The sequence below is a fragment of the Oxyura jamaicensis genome, chromosome 14 (genome assembly GCF_011077185.1).
Source record: "Oxyura jamaicensis isolate SHBP4307 breed ruddy duck chromosome 14, BPBGC_Ojam_1.0, whole genome shotgun sequence".
In the NCBI taxonomy this organism is placed as follows: Eukaryota; Metazoa; Chordata; class Aves; order Anseriformes; family Anatidae; genus Oxyura; species Oxyura jamaicensis.
In genome coordinates, this window is record NC_048906.1 from 17,378,796 (window position 1) to 17,396,351 (window position 17,556).

Consider the following 17,556-nt stretch of genomic DNA (forward strand, 5'->3'; position numbering starts at 1 on the left):
CGTGTTGCCTTCCTAAATTGTAGGAGCACCCATGCTTCTTCAGCTGGACAGAGACACAGAGTATGGGGTGATGTGAGGTTGATTTGCCAGAAGCCAAAAATCATGACAGCAACAGACTTCAATTATCCCAATTTACAATGCCATTTGATTGAATGTGGTTTTAATTAAAACTTTTACCTGGATTATAAATCAGTTGTTAAATTAAATAGCTACCTTAATCTGATGTTATAGAAAAATAATTTTGAACTTGTTTTAGTCCAGTACAAATTGAAGCAGAGTTGTAATCTTCCATGAAGTTTCTGATGAAAGCAGTGAGACAGCTGAAGGGACTGCAGTGTCAAACTTGGAACTATTTTACATTTGCTACTCTAGAAGGGGTGCTCATGATTCTGAAGTCTTTCAATACTGCATGCATACCAAGTGGACACCTGTTCATGCGAGATGTTTTTACAGTCTCATGGGTGAATGTAATTTCACTGTACAAGTACTTGCAGTACTATGCAGTCTCTTAAAACATTCTATTTAAATGCTGATGCAAAATGTGAAGCTATTAAAATAGCATTCGTTGGAAATCATAGCTTTTGTATATACCTTTCACTGCTATTTAAATGAATATGTTTAATGGGCTTTGATTAAAACATATACTAACAAAGTATTGTAAAAACTGCTACTAATCTTTTTTTTTCCAGATGAGTGGAGTCAAACCTCTGTATTATAATTTGTGAGAGCATGAGAGTAATCTCCCTCTTTGAGAGAGAGGGGAACACTGGTATAGTGTAGTTCGTGGAATCATAGTGATTGTAATGCATAAATTGCTTTTAAAATGTAACCAGTCCTTTTGTGTGTTTAAACCTTGTTCTGGTAGTCCAAGCTACTACATACATGAGTTTTAAATGACTTTTTTAAAATGAATCATAGAGTCTCAAAAATGGATTTGTTCCATACACTATGATACTTGTTCCTGTTTCCCCCTGTACTGCTATCTGTTTAACTCCTCTTAAAAAAAAAAAAAAAAAAAAGCTTGAAAAATATTCCTGTCAAAGGTAAGCAATATAGTATAAGACAAGTATAAGGCAATATAGTATCACACACATTCTATGCAAAGTATTCTCCTACAGCACATGTTCAAATAGACATCTGAGCTTTGTATAGTGTTTTTTATTATTATTTGTATTATTTTTTATTTTAATCCTATATTCCTCTATGGATTACTGGACTTACTTCCCCCTCCTCATGCCAATGTTTCCTTCAGCTGTTCTTGCTTTCTTTGTACTGTCTTCCTGCCAGAAAGGTGGAAGCTCTGTTAACCCTTCTCAGTTATTCACCACAAAAATGTTATTTGCATTTAACATACGCTTCAAGCCTTCTTCACAGAATAAAAGATTCAGCTGTCTCTTTTGTCTAATGTAGTAAGTGTTAATTTCTTTTTTTTATTATTTTATTTTATTTTATTTTAATTTTTGTTAAAGAAGATCCATATAATCTTTAATATCTGTGCTAAGGCTTTAGTTCTAAGTAGTGCCTGATTAAAAATGTAAAAGAATAGTTATACATGATATTAACTGTTCTGTGACAACTTCATTTGGTTTTAAAACTTCACAAATTTTATTAAATGTCTCTTAGTTGTTTAGTAATGAAATAGTGAATTCCCCCTGTATGTCCTTCATATGGTTTTTGTTCTTGTATCATCCCCATAAATATGTATGGGCATCTTTCTAAGAATTTCTCTGAAGTCTGAATCCTAGTTTACTTAGTCTCTTATATGGAAGACTTTCCATACCTTCTATCATTGTCATACAAAAAATGAAGAAAAACCTGTCTGAGTGACATAATCTAACAGTGTCATTTTATTCTATAGATTTTAATGTTGTTTGCTTATTTGTATGTGTTTGTATTGAAAGGTTTTAAACTTATTTGTTTAAAATAATAATACAACCCAAACACACACACGTTACTTTCCACCTTCATCTCAGAAGCAACAAATTAGGTTATAATCTATTTAGGTGAAGTTGTTTTTATTCCAAGTTCTAATACTTTATATGACATTAACTTTTTTTAGCAAGGGACTTTTGCCTGTAGTAGTGTAGTAGCAAATAGACAAGTGTCGTTTAGCTAGCAGTGGTCATTTCAAAGTATTGAAGGCATTTGACCTATTCTGGAAGTGCAGCAGAAGAAATCTTCTGTTTTATTTCTCTAGAGCTAGTATTCTATTACATTGCTGAATATTGCGTATTTAGATTAGCCTTGCAGTAAGCTGGCATATGGCTATGTTGATTGCTTAATATTGCACTTCAAGTACAGATGCATTTGCTTTTCAGATCTTTATTGTCTTTTCACCATACTTTTGAAATACGCAATATTTACTGAGTACCTAGCAATACTTCAATGACCTCATTTATCAATCTTGTCTCTTAAATTCCTATTTCTTAACAAAAGAAGACATGTATCATATCTGAACAGAATGTCTGTTAAGCATGGAGAATTGCAAAAGACCATTTGTTGCAGTTCTCTTTAGACTGCAGCTCAGTGTTCACTATTTAATGTTTCACATGCTCTTACAATTGTATATTTAAACTAAGGATAAAGATAGCTTATGTTGGCAGGTATTGAAACCCTTAATTATCTGAAATACCAAGGCCATTTAGAGTGAAACAATCTTACTGTAGCAATGAGTAAGTATCTGATACTGAAATCACATGCCATCAATAGATTGGATTTTTATTTACTAATTTTTAATTGGCACTTAATGGAAACATGGGCACTGATGTCTGCTTTGGTATCAGATAAATTTATTCAGGAGATTTTGGTCCATCGCTGATCCTCTGTGCTGTTTTAATCTAAGGATATGTTTCTAAGATAAGCAGGATAATTTTTCTTTCTTGCCTTTTTTTGCTGTCTGCTCAGGATAGGTATGGAATTAATTAATTTCCATATAGGAGAGGGACAGAATCCGGACAGCACTTAGGTCTTGCAGAATTACAGAAGAATATGTCAGCTGTCTCAAAAAAGAAAAAAAAAAAACTTAAAAATTTGTAATTAGAAAAAATTGTAAGTAGAAGAATTTGTAATTTGAAACATTTGCAAAAAAGGAGGACTCAATACTTAAAGAAATTTGGAGCAGTAAGTTACCAATATTGTTAGAGCAATGTTATTTTTTGCAGTAGTTTCTAATATTTAAAGAAAGCTGCATGTCGGGATTCTGCCAAACACACACTAATTTTGAGGTGCAATTTTAAATCAGCTTTGGCAGTTCCCATGTTGTGAAATATTAAGTTGCCTGCCTAGATCTTGTTCTCCATACCTTAGACATACCTTCATACCTTCTCCATACCATAGACAGTTAAGACCTATGTTTTTCAAGACTGAATGATTAGAAGTTAAATTTGGCTTATGTGTTTAAAGAAATTCTAACATTTGCCTTCTCAGTGAAAGCTGCTCTTACTAGCAGCCTTAGCTCTTTAATATAGGAAAATATCAGAAACCATACTGATTTAATTATGGTTTTGGCAATGATCAAAATGATCATAACTTAAAGTTCTAAATAGCTGGCTACTCAGATGTATAGCAAGCAAAATAAATCTAACTAGGCTTTTATTTTTTATAGTTAGAAAATCTGCTTATTATCTGGCTGGATTTCAGAAGAGACTTCTCTAACCTTGTAACCTGTAATTAAATTAAATTTTCATAGATTAGACATCTGAAAATAAAAAGTGTTTTAAGTCAGTTTGTGTCATTTTTTTAACCTTGTAATGTCCGAAGGTTAAACAGTGATGTAACATTATATAAACTTGATTTCCTTAGTCTCCCTGAAAAAAAGTTGTAGCAATTTTCAGTATCTGAAACAAACAGTAAAGCACTTAGATGAGAACAGGAGATGTAAAGGGATTTCAGACTACAGTAAGTCCTTGTGTCTGGGTTGAGAATCCTTGCTTATATTTTTGCTTGTTTGTAAGCTCTTTTTGTGCTAATGTGACATTTTAAGTCATTTGCATAGGAAATGAAATCACAGCTTGATGAGTGGAGGAACGTATTTCCAGTCACTGTTCCATGGTAACAGCTTCCAAATGAGGTGCACAGTTTCATGTATTTGTCCTCATATTTACTCAAATTAAGTTTTCATTGCACATCCAGGAAATAGTGTGTAGTGTGACACAAACCAGATTTTGAGGATTTAGTGTTGCAATACCTAGAGTTCTCCGCTTGTGTGAACCATGTTCCACCCCCACGCCCCATTCCTCTACTGGAATCCCTTATTTTGTGTGTCTGTGCAAGGAAAGAAACAGGAAAGATAACTTGGCCATTCCATGCTGTGTCTTCAGGAAATGTGGCAGTTCTGAAGGATGGAGAGGTTTTTAAACCCAAAAAGCTGTTCTTTCTCTTGGTACAGAGCTGAAATTTCCTAGCAAAATTGCTTCAAGTTTTTGTTTCAGAATTATACAGGCCACGTGGAAGGAGGAATAAAAACAAAAACAAACAAAAAAAACCACCAAGATTAGTTGAATTGTTAAAAGATTGGGGGATGAGGCTGAAGCTATGAAGAAGCAGAAATCCTGTAGGATCAGAAAGGTGTTACAAGTATCTTACCTTTTTCCTTTTGGCCCTTACTAAGAGGGCTTGATAGTCAACAGGATGAATATGCAGCCCTAATGGTCACTGCTTTCTGAACAGTTCCAGGTTCATAATTATACAACTTTACCAGGGACTCTTTTTGACAAAAAAAAAAAAAAAAAAAAAAGATATTCTTTGCTGAAGATATGCTTAGTTGCCTACTTTTTCTTCCATGGCACAGCATATAAAATACGTGACCAATTTTGAGACAGAAATAGTCATAACCATTTCTTTTGCCTTTTCTAGGTAACATTCAGGTGTCGTGGATTGATGACACATCAGCATTTGTATCATTAAACCAGCCAGAACAAGTACAAATAGGTAAGTGTTTCTGAAATTACTTCAGTACTAGGCCAGGACTTTAGCTATCTCCTGTAAAATCCTCTAGGCTAATAGTGTCTGTGATTCGAATGGCAAAGCCATTGAGCTGGTCCAGATCCTTTAGGAGGAACAAAACTGTCATAGTATGAGTACGTGTTGCAGCAAAGACAACAAGCCCAACCTGGATTTAGTTGACAGTTTTCCACGACCCTCCTAGTAGCCAAACCTGTAAGTAGAGTATGGCTACTTTTTTCACTCGATGCAGTGTTGTTTTTTTTTTAAAGTTATTTACTGTCACTTTGTACAAAGCAAAACTATCAGGACTTTTATGATCTGTTTTTGCCTCCGGGTATCCTTGGGACTGATGCATGTTTCGTTTGTTTCCATTTGCAAGTGACAACTGCAGTAGAAAGCCTTTTCATGTGTTGTAGCGCACATGCAAAATAACTTAAGCCTCATAACTCAGTCTGGACTGCTAATGTGTCTACAATTTGTGTATTAATAACATGCAATATCTCCAGACTTTTTTTTTTTTTGAAATCTTCATTTGAACTTTTGAGCTTAGCTTAGCTTTGAAACAAATTCATGGAGATAAGATCTACAAGAAATACACATTTAACTTTCTGGGAAGTTGTTCTTGTATTTTTTCATATTGCTTCTTGTTTGAATATTCAACAGATTTAAATATCTTGGATTTTAGAAGAGGAGTTGGTTTAAAGAAAAAACTGCATGACTGTATAAACAACTCCTGAACCTGTGTTCCTATTTCACATAGTTACTACAGATAGTAACACCTTACTTAAGTATTGTGCAAGGTAACACTCTTGAGCAATCATCAAGAATTAGCCAAATATATTTGGCTAATTGGCTTTGGGAATCAGATAATCCCATTTCACATCGTATAGATACTGAACGTCATACCTCATGTTCAGATTATCCACTTGCTTTGCACAGGAAAGGATAAATTGTTATAGTTACTGTGTTCATTCTATTTCCATATCCATGTTTGTTCTGTTTACACTGTCTATAGGAAAGAGTTGGCTTTAACATGCCAGTCAAAAGAGGCATGAGAAGATAGTCTAGGGTGTATCTGGTGCTAGGAAAGCTATTCAGATTGTGATTCTTGCACGTGAGGAGTGAGAGGAGATGGTAGTAATTGGGTTAAGTATCATTTAATGGCTAATGAGAGCATACATGTAAATAAAATCAGAGCTGAATGGAACAATGAGCGTGAGGTTAAATAAAATACCAAGAAGTGAAGGATTTAGGAGAACAATTATTTGGACAGAGCAAATAGCAACTCGGTTGATTCTAATTAGTAGCAAACAGAATGGTTTTAGTAGCAGTGGTTTGTATGGAATGAAATGAGACTGGGGCAAGTATTGCATAGTAGTAATGTTTGCATAGAGGGCAAAGAATGGACTACTGTCGTGGTTGGGGGGGGTAGCAGACTCTTGAAAAGATTGGAATTACTGGATTTAGTTGTGCATGTTTATGGTTGTTTTTGTTTTAAACTTTTAAGAGGTGCAAGCTAACATGGGTGTTTACATGGGTTATGAGGATCCTGTAAATTGTAGTGAGTTACAAACTTTCATAAGGCTGTCTGACATTGCTTCTCTGCTAAGATGCACATGGTAAAAAAAATGAAAAGTGACCAATGTCTCTGAATTTACTGGAAGTATTGCTTCCAGTTATGAAGAAAAGCAGTTTGTTTTTGAGATATTTTTTTGGTTGGTTGGTTGTAGTTGGATCCATGAGCCCTTAGTGGTTTCTGGGTTGAGGAACTACCCATAAACTTACTGCTGAGAACCATGACTGGAAATAGACCATTATACATGATAGTTCTGCGAGTGTCATCCCTATTTATTCAAATGCTCATGTCAAATGCTGTGGAGCCAGTGAGAATAGCAGTGTACTGCACTTTTGCACTTTTGATTAAGTGGCTGAAATTTTATCCCACGTTAGAGTTATTCTATCTGAATTCCCACACTTAAGTTCTAAAAAGAAAAAGCAGCGTAGAAAAAGCCACTGAGATCACCATTATCTGTCTTACAAAGCTAAAATAAAGAAGCTTTCAGGTTTAGGATGCATAATACTGCATTATTATCTAATTCCTTTTTAACATTCTCTGAGTGTTTTTATTATACTTCTTCATACGTTCTTATCTCTGCAGAGAATTATGAGTGCTTACCAGCGGCCTCCTTATAGAAACCACTCCATAGCAGGAGCATTGTTGCCCCACCTATATTTAGACAAATGGACCATATAACTCCTAGTGAGAAGCTAGCAATAAAGAATTATGTCAAAATAAAAGTGGTCCTCTTTTAGCTAGCTGTGTGACTCGGAATAGCATTGCTGACGCTTCTTGCATGTGATCATCTCCACATTATAGTTAGCGGTGCTACTGGCATGCCATAAAACGTTCAAGGGAAACGCCGTTCATGCGGTAGTGAGGACATTAGACGACTGGAGAGATTAAGACTTAATCTAAATTATGTTCAGTAGAAGCGTACTCTGGGCTGTGCATTTGCAAATGATGTTTGTGAAGTAGGAATTTATCTGAAGTGTCTGCAGCTTTTTGTTTCAGACTGGTTAATCTTACTCAGTTTGGTATCAAAGTGTGAGGTATAGGCTGAGAAAGAATTGAATGAAGTGTTGGAATTGCGCCACCTTTTTGCATTTCCATAAGGATTTGTCTGTTTGGTGAACTATAACATTTTTTTTTCTGCTTTTATGTTGATACCTTCATGTACAGAATATCTGTAAATCACAAAAACAAGTTTCTCTTTGTACATTTTCCACTGCCTTTTCAAGCTGCTTGCTTGTTTCTCTGATAACCACTTCCAAGGCTATTTGTTTTATGTGTGTGTGTGTGTGTATTTGTGTGCGTGTATACACACATACTGCTACAGTAACTTCCCAACTACTATCAACTGATTTAATAGCCCATTGTGTGCCAAGCATTCAGACACATTTACCGTCATCACAATTTTTTTTTGTTTTCAAGTTCATTCTGTTGCAGCAAATAGATATTGGGGAAAGAACTGAATGTGTACAGAATATATAAACTGAATCTTTCTGGCACCCGTGTCTGTCTTTTTCTTTTTAATGCATTGACAAACTGGGAGGCTTGTTCTGTGGCCTGTGTGCTAGGAAACAAGAATATTTCTTTGAGAGCTCAGGTGATTATAGTTTTCATAGATTTTTATGAAATCAGGTTAGTAAAATTTTATATACTGAAAGTACTTTGCCACGAAAGTCAAGCGCCTGGTATGGCCCACTGACTACTACCCGCTACTGGTCTTTCAGGCTGGTAGCAATGAAGTAGCAACGAGAAGTACGAAGGCGATCAAAAGAGACTTTAGGGATTTGGGGTGACTACTTAGAGGATCAGGGGCGCAGGTTGTGTTTACCTCTGTCCTTCCGATAGGGGGGATCGAAGCTGAAAGGCGTGCTGTTCACATAAACTCGTGGCTTCGAAACTGGTGTGACCGGCAGAATTTTGGGTTCTTTGATCACGGGAAGGTCTATGCTACACCGGGCCTGATGGCACCGGATGGGATGCGCCTCTCTCGGAGAGGGGTAAGGATCTTTGGTCAGGAGTTGGCAGGGCTGATAGATAGGGCTTTAAACTAGAGTCGAAGGGGGAAGGGGCTAAAACCAGGCGAGCCGGTGAAGACCTAAGGGATGGTACGCTAGAATCAGAGGGGCTGTGTGCTAGTGAGGTCCTTCGGTCAGATCCACAAGGTGCTGAGTGTAAGGAGACGCACCTGAAGTGCTTCTACACGAACGCACGCAGCATGAGGAATAAAATGGATGAGCTAGAAGTCCTGGCCCAGTCCCGCAACTACGACATCATCGGCATAAGCGAAACCTGGTGGGATGAGTCCTGTGACTGGGGTGTTGCGATAGATGGTTACAGGCTCTTCAGGAGGGACAGGCAGGGTAGGCGAGGTGGTGGGGTGGCGATGTATGTGAAGCAGGGGCTGGACTGTGTGGAACTTCAGGTCGGCAATGGCAAAGTTGAGAGCCTCTGGGTAAGGATCAAGGGACGAACGAATAAAGGGGATGTCGTTGTGGGAGTCTATTACAGACCGCCTGGCCAGGACGATAGCGCCGATAAATTATTCTTTACAGAACTAAGAGAGGCCTCGAGATTAACTCCCCTTGTCCTTATGGGGGACTTCAACTTGCCGGACGTTAACTGGGAGTGCCACACGGCTGACACGAGCAAGTCCAGGAGGTTCATGAAGCACCTAGATGATAACTTCTTGGTGCAGGTGCTAACGGAGCCAACTAGGAAAGGTGCCCTCCTAGACCTGTTGCTAGAAAACAGAGAGGGTCTTGTGGGAGATGTGGCAATTGGCGGCTGTCTCGGTCATAGTGACCATGAAGTGGTTGAATTTAGAATTTATGGTGACAGAAGGAAAACTGCCACCAAAACTTCAGCCCTGGATATGGGGAGAGCGGACTTCAGGCTGCTCAGGGAACTAGTTGGCAAGGTCCCCTGGGAAACTACATTTGAAGGCATGGGTGTCCATCAGTGCTGGTCAGTCTTTAAGCACTGCCTCCTAAAAGCACAAGATCGGACAATTCCAAAATATCGGAAGTCAGGCAGGCGGGGCAGCAGGCCGGCCTGGCTGACCAGGGATCTTCTACTGGAGCTTAGGCGAAAAAAGAAAGTGTAGCTGCTGGAAGGAAGGTCGGGCGACAAGGAAGGAATACAGGGATGCTGTTCGTGTTTGTAGGGAGAAAATTCGTGTGGCCAAAGCCCAACTAGAGTTGAAGCTGGCTGTGTCTGTGAGAGAAAATAAAAAGGTTTTTTTTAGATATGTGAATGGAAAAAGGAGAACTAAAGAATACATAGGGCCGCTCCTTGATAGGGAAGGTCTCCTCACAGACAATGACATAGGCAAAGCAGAGACGCTTAACGCCTTCTTTGTCTCTGTCTTCATTGCCGATGATGGGCTTCGGGACCCAGGGTGCCCCGAGCTGGAGGACCGGGACGGTGGGGATGACAAACTCCCAACCGACCCTGAACGTGTGCGGGATTTGCTACTCCACCTCGATCCCTACAAGTCCATGGGTCCGGATGGGATTCATCCCAGGGTGCTGAAAGAGCTGGCGGACGTCATCGCGGAACCTCTCTCAATTATTTTTCAACGATCCTGGGAATTTGGAGAGGTCCCGGTAGACTGGAAGCTGGCAAATGTGCCGATTTTCAAGAAGGGTCAGAAAGAAGACCCTTGCAATTACAGGCCTGTCAGTCTCACGTCAGTGCCTGGTAAAATCATGGAGAAGATGGTTCTCGAACTTATTGAGGCGCACCTGGGGGACAAAGCAGTCATTGGTCCCAGCCAGCATGGGTTTGTGAAGGGTAGGTCCTGCCTAACTAACTTGATTTCCTTTATGATAAGATCACCCGTATGGTGGACCAAGGGAAACCAGCTGATGTGATTTTTTTGGACTTCAGCAAGGCTTTTGACACGGTCTCCCATAGGATCCTACTGGACAAAATGTCCACCATACAGCTAAATAAAAACATCATACAATGGGTGAGCAATTGGCTAACGGGCAGGGCCCAAAGGGTTATGGTAAATGGAGCTGCGTCAGGCTGGCGGGCGGTCACCAGTGGGGTCCCTCAAGGCTCCATTTTAGGGCCGGTACTTTTCAATATTTTTATAAATGATCTGGATGTAGGAATAGAGGGTATTTTGAGCAAGTTTGCTGATGACACCAAACTTGGAGGAGTTGTGGACTCAAATGAGGGCGTAAAGGCCTTGCAGAGGGATCTGGACGGTTGGAGAGCTGGGCGATCACCAACCGCATGAAGTTCAATAAGAGCAAGTGCCGGGTCCTGCACCTGGGACGGGGAAACCCTGGCTGCACGTACAGACTGGGCGATGAGACGCTGGAGAGCAGCCTAGAAGAGAGGGCTCTGGGGGTCGTGGTAGACAGCAAGTTGAATATGAGCCAGCAGTGTGCCCTGGCAGCCAGGAGGGCCAATCGTATCCTGGGGTGCATCAAGAACGGCATCGCTAGTAGGTCAAGGGAGGTGATTGTCCCGCTCTACTCTGCGCTGGTGCGGCCTCACCTCGAGTACTGTGTGCAGTTCTGGGCACCACAGTATAAAAAGGACATGAAACTGTTGGAGAGTGTCCAGAGGAGGGCTACGAAGATGGTGATAGGCCTGGAGGGGAAGACGTACGAAGAACGGCTGAGGTCACTGGGCCTGTTCAGCCTGGAGAAGAGGAGGCTGAGAGGAGACCTCATCACAGTCTACAACTTCCTCGTAAGGGGGTGTCGAGAGACAGGAGACCTTTTCTCCATTAACACCAGTGACAGGACCCGCGGGAACGGGGTTAAGCTGAGGCAGGGGAAATTTAAGCTTGACATCAGGAGGGGGTTCTTCACAGAGAGGGTGGTTGCACACTGGAACAGGCTCCCCAGGGAAGTTGTCACTGCACTGAGCCTGTCTGAATTTAAGAAGAGATTGGACTGTGCGCTTAGTCACATGGTCTGAACTTTTGGGTAGACCTGTGCGGTGTCAAGAGTTGGACTTGATGATCCTTAAGGGTCCCTTCCAACTCAGGATATTCTATGATTCTATGATACTCAGCCAGCCAAGCTGATAAAACTACAGCAAACCTCAATTACCAAAAAGCTGTGTGATTTTTACTGTAAAATTGCTCAAGCCTCTTGTTTTTTGCTGTAATAAATACATCATAAAATCAATTATGTTATTTTATTTCCTGATTTAAAAATCTTTAATGAACTGCTTTGGCAATAAAAGTCACTACTTGTCCTTGTGATTTAGTGATCTGTGTTTAGGTAAAGAACATAGGAAAAACTAATGATGTGGCCTGATTTTTAACCCGTTCATATAAATATGTCTGCATCTTCTGGACTATATTAAAAAAAAACAAACTTGGAGAACTGTCAAACTGTGATACAAAGCAAGATACTGCTGCACACATATGTTTATGCTTACCTCTTAGAGTTGCTTCTGGTTTGAGCTGGTATTAATATGTGTAACACGTGCAACAAAAACATTTACGGAAAATAAATGAAATGAGAACATGAAGGATGTGTGGAAGTTTCCCTATATTTATAGGGTGGTCAGATTTGGCCTCATATATGAGTCTAAACACTGTAAAAATGGAATAAAATTCATATTTGTTTTGAATTCTTTTAATGAGGAGAATGTGTGGGGAAAAACTATGAAAATCTTATTTGTTCTATAATAATCTGTGTGGGGTGTTAACTGATTGTATGCATAACAATTTTTTTAAAACTTGGTTCATACTTGGAAGGTATCCTTATTTTTCAATTGCAGCAGTAATTCAAATACTGAATAATGGACTGACCTAATATGCAGTTATAAAATCGAACAGCAGATAATTTGAAGGCTGATTCGCAGGCACCCCTGCAGGGGTGTGCTCAGGATAGCCAGTCGATACAATTGGTTTGTTTGTTACAAACTTCCCTCTACTGCCTTTTTCTTTTTTCATCCTTGTGGGTGTTAAAAGAGAAGTTGAAGTGTGTGATCATTTATATGACTAGTTTTGTGTATAAGAGTGGCACTGAAATTGTGATGGTCTTGTGTCCCATGTACAGTGTTTCTGTGCTGCTGCTGTAGGCAGTGCCAGTCAGTGTGCCTGGCTGGGCGTGATAATGCCAGAGCAGGTTTCTTGGGAGCAGACAGCCAGTATGCAGCTGGTGAAGGAAATGGAAGGGGTGGTGATGTGAGTGGGCAAAGAAGACTAAGAAGGGACAATGAAAGACAGGGGAGGACTGTTTCAGGGTTTGGGGCCAATCTGTTGCTTGTTTGTAAGCTACCCGTCTCCTCCATTTCAGAGATGGGGGCCCAAGTCCCTCTCTTAAACCAAGCATCCTGCCCCTACAAGAAGCCACCTTCTCCACAATCGTTCTCGCTTTCCATCTGAGTCAGAGGAAGGAAGAACAGAAAAGGAAAGGTAGTGGTTGGTCCATACTAAACTGAGACAGGATGGCAGGGGAGAATGTTGCTGGTAGGTGGGAAGGGGCAGAGTCTTGATGCAACATTGCTTGTCCCTGTGTGGGGAATCTTCCTCCCAAAAATGAGAATTCTGAAGGCCCTCAGGTTGAGCCCTGCCCTGTAGGCAAACTGTCCTAAGCCAGCTGTGTTGGTCTCTAAGGTCAATCTGAGATAAATACACATATTTTAAAAACATCATTAAAACACACAAAACACACACAAAAGCAACAAACAAACAAACAAAAACCCTAGATGATGCATGGGTGCAGTCAGACTTTTTTTTTTCACTGAAATAAGTCACTCCTGAAATATAATGAGTGGAATAAATGAATGCAAAAAGATCTCAGATGGTTCCACAGGTGTGATAGGGCAAGTTACTGGTTCCGTTCGGACACAATTAGTGCCAGAGTAGGATTTCTCAGTTCTTAAGAGCTATATTCAGTTCCCCCCAAACTGTGTGCTAGCCTGTATTTACTGTGCAAGTGCTGTGCTTTGGAAATTGTAACCAGTTTCTGATTTACTGAGTCATGTCAACCTGTTTGTCTAGCAGTATAGCAGTAAGATGTTGCAAGATTTATGCATCTGTTCAAAAACTAATCAAAAGAATTGAATAAATATTCAGTAGAAATGAATAATAAAGTGACCTCTTTGCTTGAACTCTCAAGCTGAAACAATCGCTTTGGTATAAAACAGCTTCTGTTAGCTCAATATCCCGTTGTTGGAACCATTTAGCTGTGAATGACTTTCATAAAAGCGTCTGCCTAAATTATTTATTAGCTGGCTTTTTGTAAGTATTTCTGAGGTTAAAAAAAATAGTGAAATATTGTCTTTGAAAATTTTTGCTTTTCATTTTAGATCAATTTCTACCTGATGAGGAGGGGATTTTTTTCTTCAGTTTGTTTTTTTATATTTCAGATAATAAATTATAATTAATTTTGATTCTCATGCTTATTCTTTGCATCAAACAAGTGATAGATCTCCTAAACCATGATGCTTTGTATAGGCTTTTGTGTGCTGTTTCTGGTGCTTCTATCTCTCCTGGCTTCATTTGTTTTATGGACTAAAAGCTTGTTAGAGGTATATTCAGCATCTTGCACACTAGAAATATGCTGGAGATCTCACGTTAATATGAAAATCAATTTTAAATATGTAGGTAATAAAATGTATCTATTCATCCCAATGGTCTTCAAAACAGCATTCCTGAATTATATAACTTGTGAATGGTAACCATAAAGGTAACCATAAAACATTGGTCCATGTACTTTTCTGTTTGGAAAGACGAAACCTATTCAGCTAAATTAAACGAATGATTAAACTGTTTGACATGGCAGTCTGTAGCATGTATGTGGCAAGGAAGAACAGATTCCAATTCCTGGTTGTTGAAGCATTAACCCAAAGTATCCGAATCTTTGCATGGTATAAAGAGACTTGCTCCCTCTTCCTCTTTCTTTCCCTCTGAAACAACAACTAGGGGAAAGGGCAGGATTTTTATAGGCAATTTTGGAGCTGCTCTTAAGTTTCAATATGAACATAGCATGCTTAAAACACATAAAACAGAAACCTCAGGGAAAAAAAAAGTGAGTCCCTTAGCCTTCTCATTTTGATTTTTATAATAATGTCCAAGAATCTTCACTTAATTTGGTTATTCATGTGACTGGCGTGTTGGCAGCGATCTGGTAGCAAGCAGAAGCAGCAAAACCTTACTCTTGTATAACATGTTATTACCTTGCAAAGTCAGACTGAAAGCTTCGGCATCAAGTGGGAACTGCATCAAGACAGACGCTGGTTAACCACTCATAGGCACCATGACGCTGCATGCATGGTGTCTGTACGTGCAAACTGCCTGCGCATTTTGAGGGGGAGAATAGTTTTTGAGTTCTGGTGGGCTGTGCACTCGGTGTCAGTTCTTGTTAAACTTGCCATGTTGTCATGCCAAAGGGAGTAACTAACTAGTCTGTGGAAGTGGTGGTGTAGATTATATTCTTTGTCACCTTTAGAACTACGTTCTGCTGTAAACTAAGTTACTAGCATTGTGAAAACAAAAATGAAAAATATTCTTTATTTTCTGTTGAGGTTTGCTGTTCAGAGTAGGTAATTATTGAGAGCTTGTTAAATAGTTGATACTCCTTTTGTTGAACATATGGGAGACAGAGCTCGCTGTTGCCAAATCACACTTCATGAGTTCTCAATATTTCTATCAAACATTGAACACATACTTTTAAAGTGAGTGACAAAAGATAAAGTGGCATGAGCTCGTATAAATATAAAAAACTTCAGGACGAACTCTTGATGCACAACTTCTGGCTCTTATGACTTCCAGCTTGCTAGATAGGCTTGTTCTTGGATGCCGTTCAGCTTCATATATTTATAAAGTTGGCTTTTTCTCCTGGAAAGGTTAGTATGAAATAAATACTATTTCAATGTGTCTTCACCTTGAGGAACCTGCATTTCATACAAATATTCTTGAAATGGTGGGGGAGGTGAGAGAGACTTCAGCTTTTCTTAATTTTGAAACAAAATCAGTATTTTATTTTAATTAATAACTTGATACAACCTAAAATACTATTCCAGCACTTCAAGCATTCTGAGCAGTTTACTCATCAGCAAGTCCTTGGTTAATGCTCTGCCTCAATGATAAGCTCTGACTGTCTGGGTTTCCCTCAAGTTTTGTTGCCTGCCTGCCACCTTTCAGTGACTATCTAGGTCATTGGTCTAAAAAGAACCTAGATGCACTTACAGGGAGGTTTCTTTATGTTCCTTTACACTTAGAGAGTCTTTATAGCCCACCTAACATGCACTCTGAAAGAATTGCAGTTACATGAGAGTGGGATAATTTCTAAAATATAGAAGAACTCCTATAAACCTGTTAGATTTTTTAAAGAGTTTGATGGTAAGTTCAGTTTTGAGACATATGGCTATTACACATGCACTCTGTGAATAGTCTTGATTTCTAGTTGTATTGTTAATAGAAATAATTGACAAAAAATACCTCAAAATCGATCTTTTATTTGTTCTTAGTGGGTAACTTTCTCTTAATTATATAAAACTTAGGTGCAGTTTAATAATGTATATGTTCTGGTTACGAGAAAGTTCTACAATACTTTTAAGACCATAGCTTCAATTTAAGAGCAATTTTAACTTTGAAAAGGTTCCTGAGAACCTTTTTCTCACTGTTTTAAAATGTAATAAATACAGTTAACCAGAAATTTTAAATACATGTGAAAAGCAACTGCTCCTCCTAAATGGCAAGCATTGAAATAATGTTAAGTTCTTCCATGTGTTAATGCCCTGATACATGAGCTCTTAGAGAATTTACCGCATGCAAGATATCTTCTTCCTCTAGGCACCAAGTGGAGCAATGTATTTAGACAGCAGGGGAACAAAAAACTTATGCAGGTGCAGCAGCTGAAACTGTGATAGCCTTTCAATTATTTTTGTTTAAATCATTAATCTTTCTGAACCTGTGAGTTCTCAGAGAGGGCTAAACTTCATACTTCACCAGGGTATTACAAGGCTTACTGTATAACCTTCTACTTAGCATGAATACTTACCAATGCAATTTAAAATTGTGTACGGGTGTATTGAAATGGTGAGAAGAGAATGAAATGCACACAATTTGGGCAAGTGGTAGGTAGCATCTACTGCATCACCTAGATTCTTTGAAGAATTATATTAATGCAAGTTGGATTTCTTAAACCACGTTGCCTTGAAGCTGCATGTTTTATAGAAGATTGCAGGGATCTTTGTTCCATGTGTCTGCAAGCAATGTAAGGGCCTGAGTGAAATGGTTTCACTGGGAAGTCCAAGACAGAAATTGTGCCTGAGCAGTGAGTCTGTAGGTTTTGCACTTCTCGTGGGCAACAAGAGGTATCAAAATGGAAAAGTTACAGTTTTTCATTTATTGATGGTATCAATGCATTTGTTTCATGCATTGGGGAAGGTCCTAATTCCGGCAATGCAGTACAGCCATTCTCCAGCGTATTCCCCAGTACGGTGGGTGGGCTTGTTACCTGTGTCTTACAGTGACCTGGAGCATTAAGAGGTTTGGATTGAGAACTGCCTGAATTGCTGTGAACCTGCCTCTGTCACTGAACAGCACTGCCTCAAGGATGTCTCCAAGCTCAGTTCACTACTTCCTTGGTCTGACCTTATTAACAAGAATCAGAAATGTCATCAGATTTGCAGGAGTTTGCTTCCTGTGACTGCTCAGCCTTAGGTGAAATATTTAATTTACTGGCGTTAAAATGTAGTAAATGGTTTGTGCCAGTTGTAATCCGTCATGTATAAAGGGCATGACTCTTGCCCTACTCTAACAGTGAGCTCTCACTGCTTTCCTTTTGCTGATTCTGTGCCCAGAAAAAAAATAAAATTTCTGCTGGTTCAGTGAGGGGCACCTAGCTCATCAGCAGGTCTATAAACCAGAGAAACACCATAAAGAAGGGCATGGGACCATGCGGCTTGCAGGGGCTAAGGAGCAAGGAAGGGTATTCCCCCCATTTGGTAACAGGCTGTTATATGAAATTAGCTGCCTTGCCAGCTAGCCACATTGTGGTGTGCCTTCCAGAAAAAAATCTCAGATCTGAGCAATCCGTTCCCAACATCTACTGTTA

General features: G+C 39.3%; 1 protein-coding gene across 2 annotated transcripts in view; it reads left to right on the forward strand.

Moving 5' to 3' along the window:
• PARN (poly(A)-specific ribonuclease) overlaps nt 1-17,556 on the forward strand; it is a 67,227-nt gene that overhangs the window by 32,396 nt on the left and 17,275 nt on the right. For both annotated transcript variants that reach the window (XM_035339629.1, XM_035339630.1), the window contains one exon: nt 4,855-4,929. In XM_035339629.1, coding sequence (XP_035195520.1) covers nt 4,855-4,929 — 75 coding nt within the window. The remainder of the gene's footprint in view (nt 1-4,854; nt 4,930-17,556) is intronic.